General features: G+C 32.6%; 1 protein-coding gene across 1 annotated transcript; it reads right to left on the minus strand.

Moving 5' to 3' along the window:
- Positions 1-218: 218 nt before the first annotated feature.
- LOC124542925 (WW domain-containing adapter protein with coiled-coil homolog) lies at positions 219-19,056 on the minus strand. The gene is made up of 10 exons (XM_047120867.1): positions 18,820-19,056; positions 18,677-18,710; positions 17,863-18,130; positions 16,801-17,112; positions 5,435-5,602; positions 5,147-5,292; positions 4,118-4,340; positions 3,475-3,620; positions 2,657-2,784; positions 219-2,401 (listed from the first exon to the last, which is right to left on the minus strand). The coding sequence occupies exons 1-10, from the start codon at positions 18,858-18,860 to the stop codon at positions 2,326-2,328; spliced, it is 1,542 nt and encodes a 513-aa protein (XP_046976823.1). The 5' UTR covers positions 18,861-19,056; the 3' UTR covers positions 219-2,325.
- Between the last annotated feature and the right edge of the window lie 484 nt (positions 19,057-19,540).

Genomic DNA, 19,540 nt, shown 5'->3' on the forward strand with positions numbered 1-19,540 from the left:
TCTGCTCGGACGCGGATTGTACTGGCGTAAAGCTTAACCGGATGTATTACTGAAAGTCGTTTATAAAATAAACGACAATTGTAGCACACGATTTCGGAATCTTGTTAACAATTTAGGATAGGAATTAAAGATGAAAAAAATAACAAGAAGTAGGTACTCGGTATTAAAAATACGATACAAATCAAAGACATTAGGAAAGGCAATTGACACAAGTAATATTTATTTGAAACTGATTTATTTAAACTGGTTAAATCTTTGTATTTCGAACAATATCAGAAAACAAATGTCACGATGTTACGAAAAGGAAACGTTGAGATAGGCGAGCTGTGAATGGAGCCGCCGCGGGACTGGGCGACCCGACCCTCGCCGGGGCCAGCTCCCCGGGCCCCGCACGGCTTCTTATATAAATATAGATCTATAAACACAGCGAGCACCTAACTCTACAGGCACTGCTCCAGAAAGACATATTTACATAGTACAATTATTCGCTATCATTACGTGTGAACGTGAATGAGTATCACAGTACTTCCGTTAATCTGACATTATATTACATGGATTGATGTCAATTCAGCCGTACAATTGATTTATTATATCCCTATATTAGAAAAATAAAAAGACCTAGACCGGAGTTCTTTTACCTACCTATCGCTATTGTTAGTGGCGCCCCGTGGCTACTACCCGAAGCTGGCGCTCCGACCGCCGGCGCGTATCTTGTGATCGGTATCAATTACGGCCATACCACATCTAGCCACTAGCTTGTTACTCTTTACAAATTAAGAAACTGCGAGGTAGTATTTTTTGTCAAGGTGATAGACGTTTGTTAATTGCAATTATTTTATAGAAATTTATTCCATACATTTATTAAAAATATTTAGTTATAAATTACATTGATAATCATTTTGTTTTATTTAGGTATTTGCTCTGCAGTCAATATTAATTGTCTAAATTGACTTTGTCAAATCTCAAATGATTGAAGTAGCTTAGGGTTTCGTTATGAACACATCTTACGCAGAGTTCTTTAGTGAACTATTGCTTCTTTACTATTATCTAAGACGAGTTTTCTGTTTGATTTCACATTTACACCACATTACACAGAAAACAAGATAACTAATACAAAATTTTCAACATCATAGCACTATCTTCTAGTTGGAATCACACAATTATCATTTTAATATAAATAATATTATTAAGGTACGGCTTCACAACATTTTTTTATAAATATTTTATAGTTCAACAGCATCATACAAACACTGATTACTAGTATAAGCAGTATTTATATAATTTTCAGACTTAAAAATATGATTATAGCTCAAGCATTATTGAAGTTTTTTTTTTGTAACACAAGCAAGATATTACACGAGACATGGAAGATGATTTTGAAAATAACTTTCAGTTCACCGAGTTGTTAATGATGAGTACCCTTGAGAAATGTAATCGTTGTTTTTGTATTAGTATTTTACAAGACACTGAAACAGAACCGGTTCAAGTAGAATAAGGATTGCAGGCAGCTAGATGTGATGTGACTTATGAGACTTATATGATTTTTTCACTAAAATCAACTAACATAAGCTACAAGAAGTTCTGGTTACTTAATAATAATTATTACAAAATACTTGTTTTTACAAAGTTTATACATTGATTGGTCGAAAACAAACAGCAGGCGCCTGTCGCGCGCTGTGTAGATCGCGCGGTCGCATCATTAATACATTCATTACAAAAACCGATAATTTTCTACGACTGTATCTTTTAAATAATTTAAACCTTTACAATAAACACGTTACAAAACACTGCACCCTTACATTTCACAGAAGATGTAAGTCAATGAAACTGTCTAGTACATATAGAAAGCTTATAAAATTATTTTCGCGCTCTGCTTAAACACATTCCTTTCTCTACTAATTATATCAACACTGCGTATCCTGTTTCATTAAATTGAAGTTATAACGCCCATATTGTGCACTGATCACTTTTCAAATAACGTATGCACTACTTAACCTACCTACTTAAAAGATATCCACTTTTGATTAAATTATTCCTTGAAAATTGTCTTAAATTCATTACGGAGCGAATTATTTAATTGAATCTGTGGTAATCGCCTAGCTAAGAAGAAATCGCACTGTTTAAATTGACCAACCCCGGCGTATGATCACGAGAACGATTGCTTATTATTTAACATCGAATCACACAACACAATTAGTAGTCATTTGATCTACATTACATAGAAAAATAACGGAATGGATAATATGCGTCGTCTTCTCGGGGCGAGAGTGGTGATGTGAGGAAGAGGCGGGTGGGGGGCGCCGGGGGAGCCCCCCACCGCGGACCCTAGTCTTCCGACATGAAAGAATTCTGCGACTTAAGCTCCTCCAGCCGGGATATTTGTTGACGTAGGTACATTATTCTGGAACACAGTGAATGATACTTAAACTTGACACTTGAACAGTCTTTTGTTGTATAAAAGAAACGGTTACCTGCAGGTAAAACATTATGATTTTATTTACGGGCTATTTTTAAATTTTTAAGAATGTCATTTTTATGCGGACAAGTATAGGTAAAATTGAACGAATTTACCATTTCACCAATTTTAAAAATCCCGATATTTTTTTGGATGAGGCAATACAATCAATATAAGTTATGCTTTCTAATAATCACTCACTTTTGCTCTTGCAGCGTGGCTTGTATTTCGGTGTGGCGCACGACGGACCGCGAACACTTCAGCTCTGCCGACACCCGCGTGCACTGCAGACAGCCTAGCTGATACGCTTCTTCGGTGAATTTGTTGGCCTGTAATAATAATGTCAGTTTGAAGAAGGCTATAAATAAGTCTATCTATTTTACTAAATAGCATTTTTATTAATTCTTAGAAACGTATACTGTAATCGTGATAACCACGGAGTGAAAGTGTGATATAATAGGCTATTTGACAATGCGAAAAATAAATTGTGAATTATTGTAATCAGTGTATATTATGAGTTTAAAAATGGTTATTTACTAACGAAACTTGAAAATAATACTTAATTTATTCAAAAATCAATAAATAAAAATGCATTTTTGCAAACGCTTGTCACGTGACACAAAACGCTCCTGATTGGTCGGGCTTATGATGAAGTCACTTTCTTGTAAACCATGATTTTCTACTATATGTACCGCAGATTGAAATACAGCAAAGTGACGTCACCGACCCCATTGCAGCGCTATATTGTCCAAGTAGCGTTTTCGCGCGTTTAAAAAATATGGAATTTTTAATATGATATTTTTCGGCAAATACGTACTACAAATAAAAAAATCTACTTTTACTGGGTGCCTTAACCTCTACTAAATAATATAAAATGGATTTTGAAAACCAGTCAAATAGCCTGTTCTGTGTTTATTACAATCAGAATACATGTTAGGTCAATGGATAGGGATAATGGATTCATTAATGTAGGGAAAGCATTTACATGATACAAGTTTGACATAATAAATAATCCTGACCTGTTTCTCAAGTATGTCAGCAGCCCAGCCGGTCACATGCGCGGTGAGGTCGGCGCGCACGTAGTTGACAAGCGACGGCGTTAGCATCGGAGGCCCGTGCTGCAGCGACCCGCCGACAACAGACGAGTAGCTGCCGAGACATTCCACTACGGCACAGAGCACACACATATTAACATCAATAGTTGTAACTTTATAACAAATATATTAAAAACGTACAACATAAATTTGTACTATTTCTAGATATGACCTATAAAATAATTTAGATAATACGCAATTGCAAACGAGTCGAGATGGCCCAGTGGTTAGAACGCGTGCATCTTAACCGATGATTGCGGGTTCAAACCCAGGCAAGCACCGCTGATTCATGTGCTCAATTTGTCTTTATAATTCATCTCGTGCTCAGCGGTGAAGGAAAACCTGCATGTGACAAATTTTCATAGAAATTCTGCCACATGTGTATTCCACCAACCCGCATTGGAACAGCGTGGTGGAAGATGTTCCAAACCTTCTCCTCAAAAGGGAGAGGAGGCCTTAGCCCAGCAGTGGGAATTTACAGGCTGTTGTTGTTGCAATTGCAATATATTAAGCTAAAAGCCAAAAAAAATTGTCGATTAAATAAAAGGATAACAATATAATGTCTAACTTTTCCTAGGCAGCGCGTTGTCGAGATGTATGGGCGGCGCGTGCGGGTCGATGTTCTCCGAGTGCGTCGGCGTGGGCGGGCCGGCGTCGCGGTGCGGCGTGTCGCCCCCGCTGCCCGGCGAGCCGCCGTTGTTGGACGCCGCCGCCGCGCTCGACGCCACCGGCACGTTCGGCAGCACCGTGCCCACGATACGCGGTAACGCCGCAGCCAGTAATGAACCACTCTGTAATCATTGTACATAGTAAGTCAATAGATATAAATGAACCGAGATGGCCCAGTGGTTAGAACTCGTGCATCTTAACCGATGATTTCGGGTTCAAACCCAGGCAAGCACCACTGTATATATGTGCTTAATTTGTGTTTATAATTCATCTCGTGTTCAGCGGTGAAGGAAAACATCGTGAGGAAACCTGCATGTGTCTAATTTCATTGAAATTCTGACACATGTGCATTCCACCAACCCGCATTGGAACAGCGTGGTGGAATATGTTCCAAGCCCTCTCCTAAATGAGAGAGGAGGCCATTAGCCCAGCAGTGGGAAATTTACAGGCTGTTACTTTACTTTTTTACTTTAGATATAAATGCAATGGTGCAAAAAGCTTCATCAAAAGTAGATTTAGAAATAAGCGATGTAGTGGACGAGTTAATTCGAAAGCCAAGAGGGGGTGTCGCCGGGCGCCTTTGGCTTCGGTATAGAGCTGGCCGTGCCGGAGAGGACGCGTGCACCTCGCCTCATTGCCTCCACTGGTAACAAGAGGGCTGGTTCGTTTTTTGCCCAGAGGATCGGAATTGCGATTCAACGGGGAAATGCTGCTAGCATTCTTGCCATCATTCCACGCGGTCAAGATTTATACAGTAACTAGTTTTAGTTCATATCTGTATATATATTTAAGCATTTAATGTTGTTAATTCTTATGTTAATAAATTATTTGTGAATGCAATTGAAATTAGCAATTAAATTCGGTTATTTAATTATATGAATAGACGTCCAATATTCAATGTAATACATAAAAATCTAAATTGTATTACCTGTTGGTTGGAGTTATCGAGCACGACGACGGGCGGCACTGCGTTGCCATCGCTGCGGCCCGCGCTCTCCCTTGCGCCGTAAGAGTTCTCCGACAGAGGCGTACTCCGGTCCGGAGATATGTCCATATCTTGCAATGTTTGTCCATCTTGGGACCAAATAAATAATATAATTTTTATCTTAATATACTACAAATGTTATTCATATTAATATAATACTACAAATTAAACTCAAATCGTTTTGGAGGAGTTTTCTAATACAATCGATGTGACTGACTGCCACGGTTATACCCTTGCCGTCGTGTTGCGACGTCGCATGCTTCTGCCTCGTCCTCTCGTGACTGTCCTCTTCCCTCCCGCCGCTCCAATATCTCTCCGACGTACTATTCGTCCGCTTATTTGACTTCTCAGTTTCTCTCCTCCCTGATCTAGAGCTCGATCTTTTATCGCGCTCTCGATCTGTTAAGATTACACATTCAAATGATTATAATTTCTTATTAGAAAGAACACCTAATTTCTTAATATACTTAAACTCTTAGGAATATAATATATAACCTAGAGAACGACAATTATTTTATTTTTATTTATTGCACAATAGCACAGTTATGATTGACGATTTGACGCAGTCATTTGTCTTTTTTAGGGTTAGCTTACTGCTTATGTAGGTCAATGGCTACATGAATGGCAAAGGCATTTATTACATAATATAAATTTCAAGAAAATAAATGTGCAAAGTAAATTGATTCCCATTTCAAATCTTGAAGTTCTTTCTACGGAAAGTAATATATTTCAAAATCATAAAATATTAATTAATTAAATTATAAATAATCTAACTTTTTATTAATAACGTAGATACAACAAAATGTTTACCAACCTCTGTATTTTCCGGCAAATACGTAAGTTCCTATCAAGGTGCATGAAACAAAAGAAGTTGCAATTTCGGTACGTTTTATTAATACGTTTTTGAGAACATTTTTAACCTAAGTTATCGTTATGTCATAAGAATCACATTTGTGAGATGTGGTTAAAGTTTTTAGTCATATAATTCTCTAATTTTTAAAATTATTTACTGCTACCAAAATGCGAGTAATATATTTTTTAATTAACCTGGAAAAAATAGGTTATTGAAAAGAAACAAAAGTATAGTCAAGAATAATCCTTCTAATCCCGTATTATATACCAAATACTCTGTGGCCTGTTAGAGCAGATTGACTTGAATGAAGTATTTATATTTTATTTATTTTATAGTTTTTTTAGACAGTGTGGGAATGCCTTGGTCTTGAATTTTAACAAGCGAATTTTAACCATCCCTGTGACCGTTGCTTTTTGCCGTCCAAACACACTTGACGTTAAGCCCTATATGAATATTAGTTATAGTGGTTCACTGACCATAAATTCTCACTTGGAAAAGAGGGTGGTACCTTTCTATATAATTTCACTAGCATCAACGGAGCTATTCTGCAAGAACTCTATTAATATCTCAGGTATAACAACGACGAACGCGACACGGACCGCCTAGGGATGTGACAGACGCAGGCCCGATACTAACCGTTCGGACTATTATTGTGCCAATCTCTAACATAACTCACAAGCTTTATGCTTAACTAGGGCGAAAACTGAAATACTAGTAATTCCTTGAAAAATGCAAGTATTTATTCGACGAATTCTATGAGTTATCGTATTATGTATATGACGTAACTCCCTTCCAAAAGCTACGGAACTAGAAAACATTAACAAAATTGTATAGAGTGTAGCTATAATTCTCACTCGCTGATCACTGAACTAATACAATCGCTTCCGGTCACCGCGCTAATACAATCCGATATTGTAGCAACGCTAATGAAACGGAGATTTCAGCCTTTTTTATACTTTTTTTTCGATGTTTGTTATTTGGAAAACAAATAGCATTTCGTTTAAATACATTAGGTACTTTTAACTCAAGTGGAAGGTAAATTACACTCTTTACAAATTAAAGGATACCAATTTCTAAAAACCTTTAGGCGGGTAGCTGTTATTGCTTTAAGTCAAGGACTCATTCGATTTTACTTACTGATTTTAGTTTAAAATGCAATTGAAAACAGTTGGACGCATTTTGTGAGGTCAAAAGACAATTTAATAATTTGTAATTTATTTATTAAAAACTTTTGTTACAACTGCTTCATACGTTGGGAAGGTATTAATTTAAGGCAAAGATTAGAAGACACGCCTTTGGACAACCTACAGCGACGTCAATAGCAAGTCGTTCACTACTAGTAACGTTTAATGCATTAATTAATTCAATTAGCAAATTCATGTCTATCCTATATTCTTACAAGGATGACTTATAACAATTAATAATCATTTATTAAATGAAACTATTACCCCTGATTTTCTTCGATGAATGTAGTCACACAGTGTAACACTGTTTTAGCATTTTTGTGACATATTAATTAACAATCGTTTGACTACAATTACTGCTCGTGGCTACATTGGTTTAGACACCTTGTCACCCACCATTTCGGACGACAACAGCGAAACAACTGTTGCTATAGTTACATATATATAATTTAAAATGGAATTTTACGAGAAACAGGTAAAAAACTTTGTATCTATTTGGGCAGAATGTCTCTTTTGAACGATGCAACAATGTTCTTGTTCAAATATAATAAAATATCAAAACAGAGTGATTTTGAGATTAGTTTATGTCTAGATTTACATAAAGTACCTCTTAGACCATTGCTGTTAAACTCAGAGGTCGGAGAAAAGGTGATTTTGAAGAATGACAAAAAATTTAAGTTTGTTTGGTATAAAGTAACAAATACGTTTTTTTACAATCCAAGAACATGCAGTATGTATTCTTGATTTTTTTTTCTAGGGCACAAATAATATATAGTTTTATTTTTTAATAAAAATGAATTAACGTCTCATATTTTGAAAAAAGGCAGTTTTCAGAGTTAGCATGAGTACATATTTGTGTTTCACAAATTAAACGAGAGCTTAAATGAAATTCAAACTCGTCGTGATGAAGGCTACTGAATCTCATGACACTCCCGAGAACATGAATACAAAAAACAGGCCATTGTCACCTTGTGTGAAAAAGAAATCCAGAAAATCTGACCCGACAATATTGAGAAAAATCAAACGAACAAGAGCAAAAAATCATTTATGAAGACATGGTGGCTGTTAACCAATATTTGTTGTTCCTTCAATATTATCAAATCAAAATAGGGAAAGGAGAAAGCCCTTAAGACGATATTCGTGCCGAAGGTCTGGTTTGTGAAACTCGTACATGTTAGTACAAAAATAAAAATGTTAAGTGTCAATGTTATTATAAATATTCAATTATTTTTTTATCAACTGTTGGAAGGCATACCCAAATGGATGTTTTAATTTGACGTGTTCATGATTCAATCACAACCAGGCTTTATACCTATCACTCATTTATATACAATTCTATAATTGATTTTTAGTACAATGTACAAACTGAAATATGCTAATATATAAATATAATATTTATAGTTGGGATGTCGATAAATGTGCCGATGAAGAGATCAACAAAATGGACATAACTAACGATACGAATTAATCAATAAATAAACTAGGTGTTTATTTATAATATTACTTTCAACTTTTAATATGCCTTAAAAGTACATCGGAAAGTTATTTGAAACAACTCAAGAACGCAATGTTCTGGGTTTTAGTCGCCAATACAATAAATAATGATTGGGTTTATTCTGACAAATTCACAATAAGTTCGAGTTTAAACGGGGGCAGTTTTGTGTTCGATGTCATGCCATAGTGTCGGCGTATTGTAGTCGGACCTGCACCTGAATTTCACGTCCGATCGTGTCATTTTGCCTTCCCAACGGATTGAGGAAATGGATATTTCACCTGTATTTACACGCTTGTCTACTACAATGTCTATAGAGAAATTGTGTGGTGAAATGCTACGAATTTCCAATTATTTTTTTTATGTAGAGTAACATTAGTAACATTAGCTCTATCTTAGAAGATAATAATCACATCCATACCCAGAAATTATTTATTAATTTAAGACATTTTCTCTCAAGGTTTAATACGAGTGACTTTAGAAACCGAAATACTCTATTTACCCCCTTCAAGTCTAATCGAGATCTGTCATAGCAATCTTTTTGCTGTCAAATCTGTATGCTCAATCAAAATCATCAGTAGAACTAAATAATAAAATTTACATAGAAGCTCGATTTTAAATAAGCTTAGATTTACATTAAAAACATTCCATATTTTATATGCACAAAAGTTGGTAAGAATATTGTTCATATCGCCATTGCCCATGACAGTTTATAAAAGCAATTACTCGTACCATACCCACTAATTCTACTTTAATTTTCCTTAAAGGAAATCCTTTCGCTACTAATAATTGAACGAGACAGACCAATTATTTTACAAACGCCTGTTAATAAACGCATGGTAGAAATATCATACAAAAGATAATCGCGAGGTATGTACATCAACAGAAATTTCTATATATTAAAATAATTATTCGTATTTAAATTTGTACCCACGTTATATTTATAGATAATGATGGGTGCGTGTTCCACGTCAGAGAAATGTTTTGTTAAGCAGACCGATAGTTGTTACTAAGAAGTTATTATTTGCAAGCTGTTCCCGGTAGACAGTATTCTACATTCCAGGGAAGAGATTATCATATATACTTAATTTGCTTATACGTTTCATGTATAAATGTATCAAATACATTAACTGTAATGAATATTTTGCATTATATACGTATGAACTACAAACAGTCAATCCGTGGAGTGGCCCGTGAAGTTTATTGCACTAATAAGATATAAAGGATTTTTAATCCTTTTTTTAATTACTACGTCAATTTACTCAAACAGTCTTAAAGTATTATATTTTTTCTAACATTAAACTAAATATTCTAGAGAATTTGTTTATTTACGACATCACATTAGAAACATCTAAAATCATCAGTGTTTCTTTCCTATATTGTCCGTGTATTATGTAACCTTCCTCTCGAATTACTCTATCTATTAAAAAAAACCGCATCAAAATCTATTTCTTTCTATTATCTATTAATGATTTCAAATACATATCCCATTTTTTCTGGCGTAAATATTGATCGTATGAATATTATATGCACAAGCACAATACGCTATATTATACTACGCACGTCTCATGCTTACTGAAGTTGAGCAAACCTTAGGAGATGTGGGACGTGTTACGCAACCACTCCAAGCTAAGTCGAGACAGCCGACTGCGGAACACTTTGTCATTATTTCTATAGATGAGTTGTAGTGCGAGCAATACCTTGGCCAACCTTAGGCGGTATCACACAAACATCACGTCTGCCACCAAGCAGCATTACTTAGTATTTCATTATTATAGTATTTCATTATAGCATTATTAGGTTAGAAGGGGAAGTGAGCCCCTGTAAATATAGTCTATTTCAAGAAAAATCTGATAAAAGCCAAAAACACAATAGCTGACAATTGACTCCAAATAGACGCAATATCATTGGTTGAGATATGGAATAACCAGTGATATATATTATGGATCAAAAAGCTGGCGTTTTGTACGTCGACGAAACTATTAACGGAATTTTGGAATGAAAATTGAGGAGGGTATAAGTAGTTGACTGGAAAAGAGTATTATAAGTAAAAATACATTCATATGTTTATTTATTTTTGCTGTCTTAAGGCACAGCCAAAAACTGTTAGAAATGTACAATATAGGTGTTTTTATCTTTATTCCTTCTTCGTATGGAATATACAATACATTTACAAGGGACATCAGGAACATCTCGATTCCCAAGGCTGGTGGCGTATTAAAGATATAAGAAAGTGTTAAAATTTCTCACGGTGCTATCTTTGGGCACTTATCATGAGTTGGTCCTATTTAATCACCTATACGATAAAATATATATTATACCAAATTAACATAAAGTTAAAAGTATTTTTATATCTAAAATAGAGAAGTATTTTTGGATCTGGAAAACGTTTTTAAAAATTACAACGTAGTCGACACTTAGCCTTGGAGGCAGCCAGCCAGGAGTTACCCAGCAGTGGGTAATTAACAGGCTGCTACTTTACTTTAATTCGACACTTTCATATATAATGACAAGGAGTCACATATTGTAGCAATAAGTATTTTTCTGTACGCTTTTTCTTATAGCCATGTATACTTTATAAAAGATTTTCATCCGATGGAGATTGACTATCTACTACACTGGACTACAACTGTAGCCTCTTTTCTACACTCGGCATCTACATCATTTTGAAACGAGATTTTCAATGAACATGAAACTAAGTGTATTTTTAGAGTTTATAAGGTAATATCAGCGCCGCAAAGTTACATATATTATTGTATGCTTGGCAGGCGTCAATAAAATAGCCAATATTTATAACTTTATTGTAAAATTACATCCCTATATCAGGCGGATAAACATACACAATAAGTATAGTCAACCAACCACAATAAACCTTCTGGTAAAGTAATAGCGGTAAATTTTTCAACCTTTCCGACTGTAAATTGGACGTTCAGTGGTGAATAATTAATAGATGCACGATCACGTAAAGTTGCCTTTGTATGCCATCAATATTATATGAGTTTGAAATTGGTCATTAATGAAAAAAAATAAAAACTAAATGTTGTATAATGTTGATGATGTTGGTAAATTTATGAAAATATATTTTATCCCTGGTATCTAGACGAAATTATGTATATTTTTTGAAGATTTTAAGTTTCTCATTTTATATTTTATTCATATTTATATAAGTTTGAAAACGGGTTAAGATTTAAATTGTGATCATAGTCTAGTAATTTTTTATAAATTTACATTATTATCAATGTGATTACAGATTTACACAAGGTGTGTACTTAGTAACTTAGGGTTAGGAGTAATTTTACCTCTTTTCGTTTCTGTGTTAATATAAAACGAGTCCAAAAATATTACAAAAAAATCTAGCCTATTATTTTAACAAAAAGTAAGGCAGAAAGTAAATGCAATATTAAAAATAATAATGATGTTAAATATAATATAATATAATATTCCTATTAGGATGTATTTATCCTGATAAATATATATATATATATATATATATATATATATATATATATATATATATATATATATATATATATTAGACTTCCATAGTAGCATCTTAACTGTTTTAAAACAAAACACTACGAATTCGCAGATTTAAAACTACATGTTTTAAAACGGTGCTCGTAAAACGCATAACTTTAGCGTAGCGAAATATTTTTTTTTTTTTTAATTAACTACAGACTCTAATTTAGATGGTAAAAAATATAAGCTCTATTACGACATACACATATATTTAAATAACTACACTCAGTGTGGCGTCTCCAATGTAGATAAGATAAAGAAAACCTTAGCAAAATTACGTTACTATTTAAAAAAAATTCTTTTAATTGTTTTTCAAACCTATAAAATATTATAAACTACAGTTTAAAAGATACATTTTAAATACTGTAACCAATTATTGATCTCGAAGTCCAATTTTTTACTCTAGTTAAGATTGACTTCAAACAAAGCCATTGAAAAATTCTCTACCAAATAATAAAGAACAGTAGTACTCGTAGCTCCATTTTCAGCTCAGCTCCACAACTGCCAATTATTCCTTATTAACTACATATCATACCTTGCAAAGTATTAAAGCAGTACGACAATAAGGGGTGGGTTATATATAAACTTCCTAGATTTGATTACACACTGAGTTGGTAAGTTACATACAAGCATTACTACATAATAATAAAAATAAAACGATTGCAAATAATTATCAAGCAGCGAATGTACGACAACAGTAAAACTTCTATAGGAGTTATATTCAAGTTTAAAAATAAATATATGACCCATATAGAAGTTTTGTATAATAAATATACCGCATGCATGCAGACATACTATACTTAAGATAGAAACAAAAAAGTTGTAATTTCCCAAAGACTTTACAACAGTTGATCTGTATTAAAACAACATAACTTAACCACTGTCTGATGACTGTTATACATTTAACTATGAAATTAAAACAATTGCTTTTTTTTATATTTTTAACACCGATACTCTCCCCCGTAATATTTTTTAGATTTTTATTACAACAAGAGTAGTACGTGCGGTCATCATTGGCTTAAAGATATTTCTTTAGGAAAATTTGATACGATGTTTCGTGTTTACGTATAATTTTTTTTCAGCTGAAGGACAAAAAGGATAAAATTAAAGTTTTTCAATCATACATGATATGTAGTTTGCTTATAATATATAATACATAACGCAAACTGTATAGCTATAACTTTACAATAATCAATACGTCACACCGATACTAATAATAGCAGTAAAATTATACACAATCCAAGCCTGACAGACTGCTCGTTCGTGCACACACATCGAATGAGTCGGCATCTGCAACCTCTTAAGCTATATACATCGTGTGTGAGTTTCATTTGATAAAGGGCAACCTACAGTCGTTTATTAAACATGTTTCAATTGTCCTTTGAGGGGGGGCGGGGGATTATATCTACCAATATGTATCTTATGTGCGGAAAGAAAAAAATTTAAATTTAAAATTTAGTTACACATTTGACAGTTTTATATTAGTATCGAATTGTGTAATATCTGCTGGATCGATTAAAGAAAAACTTAATCCATAACTCATTTTACATTTAAGCATTGGACCATATTTCACCCTCTAAATCGCCATATAGGTATTTAAAACGGTAAATATTTATAAAATAGACTTGAATTGTCAGAAAACAGACGAATTAAAATAATACCAAACGTTTGAGAAACAATTTTACAAAAATAAAATTAATGCTTAGTAACCATTACTACTGTCTTAAATAAAAGCTTGTTTTGTTTTTAATGGAATTTTGGTACAATTGTATTTGACACACAGGCGTGAATGTTTTTATCTTTAACGTAGAATCGATAGTGCGCTTGTCATACCGGAATATTGTTTCAACAAAACTTATACAGGCATTAGCTTTTATGCCGAGCATTAACTTGTTCTAGATCAGAGATCACCATAGGCAAATAACATGGTTTTCGGTTTTTGGACCCAAAAAACCGAAAACCATGTAATTTACATGCAAATTTCACAAAAAAACTATCTATATTATATGTACTATCTAAAATTTTTTTAAAACGTTAACATATATCCAAAGCAAATCGTTTAACCCCTAACTTTGGATTGCGAGAGTCTTTTATCAATTTCGCCTTTCTAGTAATATACAATTGCAATAGTAAAAAATAAATGTCCAGTACATATATTTCAAGCGTTAAAACAATCAAAAACTCTAACTCGTTTTACGTCAACTACGCAGACAGAGTACGAAATTTGGCACATTTGAAGCTTATCTGAAGGAGTACAGAAAGATAATACTTTGTATTTATACTATATGCATTAAGATACATATATTTAATTATTAAAAACGCCTTACTTATTGCGTCTAACGCATTGTGCGTTAGCAATATAACACTAAAAATAAATTAAAATATATTATTAATTTACGTTCCTACCATCAATGACAAAGTAAAAAAATCGCACTTTATTCATATTTGTTTTTTATTGTAATGAGGTTAAATTATCATCCAAGTAGTTGTCATTTTTCCCACCGTTCGAATCAATTTATTTTAACAATTTATCATAACCGAATTTCTACCAATGAACAATTACTATATTAAGCTATTTGAATGAACTAAGATTTTGTTCCCTAGCTCTCGATGTAAGTGATTGTTAGTAAACAAAATAAATACTAGCAAAATTAAAATGTTGCCTTTTTGTCTGACTCCAGACTGTTATTTCATACATTTAATATAAAATTGTGAACAAAAAAAAAGTAAAAGCTGATATAACTGAAATCGAGAATTAAATAATCAATCTTGTTATGTAGTAATGATACATTTTTTTATTATAACATTAAATTTATACAGCAGAACCGATACGTAGTAGTAGTAGGAGTTCGATAATTAGAAAACCGCTACAATTCTGGAGGTGCTCGCATAACTAGAAAAGCGTTTTTAAAATTTTACGAGTATATCGTAGAAGAACCGATTTTAGGATTTTTTATGGCCTACATATTAAATTAAACTGTAAATTAGACAACTTCGTTTCAGTACCGAATATTTCGTTTTGTTTTAATATTTCACTTGGTTAGACATGTATGGTATTTAATGGCGAAAGTACTTAAAGTCTATAAACAATATTTGTATTTTTATACTAACTAATTTGACGAAAAACTATTCTATTTGTAGGCCAATGAAAGTAATTGGACTAGCGCTAAGTAATTAATATCCAAACAGCTTATTGGAAGTACATTATGTATATTAAAACGCCAATTAAAAAGCCCTCATTGAATACCATGGAAGCCTTATGGAATGCATTTTCCTTGTGTAATATTTACTTTAGAATGGCCATATCTTTAGATTGGTAAGCATAGCAAAGTAAGAGTGTTTTCCCATTGAACACCTCAGATTAAATCAATATAGTACAAACAGTTTTAGACAAAATCGAAAAAAGGAATAACAGAAAATACCATACCTGTTGATGTTAAGTACTCAAAATTTAATTTGATGCAAAGTATTGCATGATGCTTAAGATATAAAATAATGATGTATGTGGACAATAATTACAATACCTAGTACCTTACAATCTCAGTAAACATCCCGACAATTTCCCATATTAAAGTCAATGACGAAATTGACGTAAACACGGAGCGTCTTTCTCCCGTTTAAACAAACATCGAAAAAATCAAAACAAACTGAATAGGAATTAATCTAACAAAGGTAAAAGCAGAGTTAGAGAAGCACACTTAGTAGCAGTTGACTTCATTTCTACGTCTTGGATAAGCATAGAAGAGAAATACTTCAATTCACCTTAGATATTAAAAATCTTATTAGTAGTTTTAATTTGTTTGGTAGCTGTATTCGATTTTGAAGCTGAATTGTTCTGTGTAAAAATAATATTTATATGACACTAAGTCTCAAGCACATCTGTGTTATGTCACATCAGCATAGGGTAGAACTATGAAAGCAGGACAATAAAACAAAAATAATAATCACACTCTCTATCACATTGAAATGGATATAAGAATAAATGATTATAAAATAATGAATGTGTCACATGTACTGAAATTCGAAATTGTTATAGCAATCATTTTGCCTGATAATAATTGATTGTGATCCATTATACATAAACATATAAAGCACCAAAAAGTTGCATCTATATACAAAAATATCTGTTGGACAATCAATTATTGTGCGCATCACCATAGACGTAATTGTATTAATATTGTGTTTACACAACTTTATTTGGAACCACTGAATTTTGATAGCATAATGATAGCTATAGAAAAACAGTCAACAAAGTATAAAAAACATAGACTGTGATAAGTTCAATACAACAAATACATATTTTTTCATTTGATCTTATTATAGTGATTTAGTTTGAATGACAGAACTTATAATAAAACTGACATAAACAAAAAAAGAAATACAGTTAGGTTAAATACTTCACCGTGGATGAATAAGTTTCTCCTAAGAATTGGGGTCAGTCATGTAAATTTACAAAACAATCTGTTGAAATGCATAATGTAAGAGCAATATTACAAAAATGTTAAAGTTACTGTGGTATTAAAAAAAATAACAATATTTTAAGACTTACTGTTTCTTGTTGTATATGTTTCTTTGGATGATGTTCTTCTTGTTTCCCATTCCCTAGGTTTCTCCCACTGTGACACTTCACTGATACAATTATAATAATACTTCTTTCCTGATGAACTAATATGTTCTGACCATTCACTGCCTGCAGGCACGCTTGATGAGCATGGTGCACTTCTCTTGTCATATTTACTACTTCTATTAACACTACTATTCAAGCCACTAGTCCTACTTTTTTTCTCCGATTCACATCTTTCATGGTTATTTTTCTCCCTCTCACTGTCTTTGATACGTTTCTCCTTCGGGGATCGGACATCTGCAAATGTTTTTTCAAACTTGTTTTACTACATAAGCCCCCAAATTCAGATAAAATTTAAAATCAGTAATTCGCTCACAAAGTTATTTACTTATTAAGTAAAATTAAATTAAAGCAAAAAATGAATTCGCTTGCTGCCATTTTTATATGAATAATTTTGTCTATCGTGAACATATTTTAAAATTGTCGTTTAAAGTGATAGTAAACATATGTATAAAAATCTTTATGATTTAAATTTAATTTGTTATTATTTAAACAATTATACGCTAGCAGAACGCAAGCCTAAAACATATGATGGGAAATTTTCATAACATTGCTAGTTTTATTCTTAAATCATTGAACATAGGTTAGATTAATATTAATATAGAATTTATAACATTTTAATCAAAACAAATCAGTTTTATTTTAATTACATTCAGAAAAACAAAGTAAAACTTAAAAGGCTATCTTTCCCTAAATTTAATGCAAAAATTAACAAATTTTTTCACATCATCTCATGTCATTTACTGTATGTAAATGACAATGAAATACCCTTAACTATAATTTTAATTAGAAAAGCTGAACAAAATTATTGAAATAATATTATTTTTGTTAGACAATATTTTATATAAGTAAAATGCTAAACATTTTAACTCAACTTATACACTGGACAGAATGGTGCTATCTAATATAAAGGTATATTTTAAAAAAGAACAACAGGAGTTACCTGCTAGGAGAAACCATTGTTTATACTAAAATAAAGTAACTAACCTGTATACTTATTTCTAGAGGATTTGTAGTCTCTATCTCTCTCCTTTTCGGAACCTTTCTGGATATAGGAGTTTCTTGATGTGTGTGTGATATATTCTCTTTCTTCGGCCATGTGACTGTAGTGGTGGTGACCATGACCGGAGTGGCCTGTGTGACCAGCATGGGCACCATGCCCATGTCCCGAGACATTGCCATTGGGGGATCTAAGTGGTGTGTAGCGGTTGTCAGAAGTACTGTAGTCATTAACAGTTCTCTTGGAATTGTACTTCTGTATCATAAATACACAATTCATTACAATTATAATAAGACATATGATAAAAAAATATATAAATGAAGAAAAATAAATTAGAGCATATCAAATTTTAAGCAATTAACAGCATATTACTGTGACTAAAATTTGTTATTGTATTGTCATAGGTATACTTAGCTGCATGCACATTTAGGACAAATCTTTATTTGTTGTGACACATTACATGTGTCACATTTTTATACAAAATAATTGAATAAAAATATATATGTGTTAATGTTTTTAGTAAAGGTACACAGAATGCCACTCCACTTCAACTTCAAAACTTCTAAATCCTGCCCAAATAATTTAATTAGTAAAACAGCAAAATTTCGTTATTATCAGTTTCAAAGTTCAATTGAATGTTTTCATAGCAAAAAACTATTTAGAGCAGTAATAAAAGAATGTTTGGAGGGTGTCATTACGTAGAGTAGTACCTAAATCAACTTAAAACCATTTTCTTTAAAAATTTGTATACATGATCCAATTCCCATAAATAGATTCTATAACAATCACGGGTACGCTTACCTGATACGGATGGGTCTGGTGCTTCTCAAAGTACCTGAAACAAACATAAACGTTTAGTCCTTCAGTTCAGAGTTACAGTAAAACTCAATCGGCGACCGCCATCTACAGATTGCAAAGCCGAAGCATCTGAAAACATATCGTACCCATCGCTTATTCGCTGAGGTTTCCTTGCATGCATTACCATCAATGCAAATGTACTATTTATTACGGCCTCTGAAATAAAATGCAATAAAAGCCCACTGTCATTAAAACAGTTTTACAGGAGGCCGTGATATATCTTGATGGACGCCATGTCACATTAGAGACACTCAAGAGAGAGTCGATACAGACGCGAAAGAGATAAAAACTATACCGACAACGTAGAATGTAGAGAAACGACGAGGATATCCGACGATTGTTTAGTCTTGTCTATGCGTAAAGCCTAGAGTGACCAACTTCATGTATGTAGATATATAAATAAAAATATATTAATTTATTATGTTAAAAGTCTAAAACAAATAAGATCCTTGCAGACAAATATTTTAGCTTCAAAATTCAATCAATTATATATGCTCCATATAAATATGATGTAAAATATTGATGATCGTTATACTTTAAAAAAAATTAATTAAATAATCTAAAATATATACACTAAGAACCACGCTTCAAAAAAATAACGTGTTTTTTAGTTACTTGTAAACAAATTTTATAGTTGTTAAGATTGTGAACAACACAAAAAATATAAAAAATTACCTTTAAATATATCAATATTACAAACAAAATATATATTATATAACAAATAAAATACTGTAGCATATTATATTATTATTTATAGCATAAATCAAAATCAATAACTTGTCGTTAAATACAGTCTAAAGCTTACTT

This window comes from Vanessa cardui, chromosome Z (genome assembly GCF_905220365.1).
Source record: "Vanessa cardui chromosome Z, ilVanCard2.1, whole genome shotgun sequence".
NCBI lineage: Eukaryota > Metazoa > Arthropoda > Insecta > Lepidoptera > Nymphalidae > Vanessa > Vanessa cardui.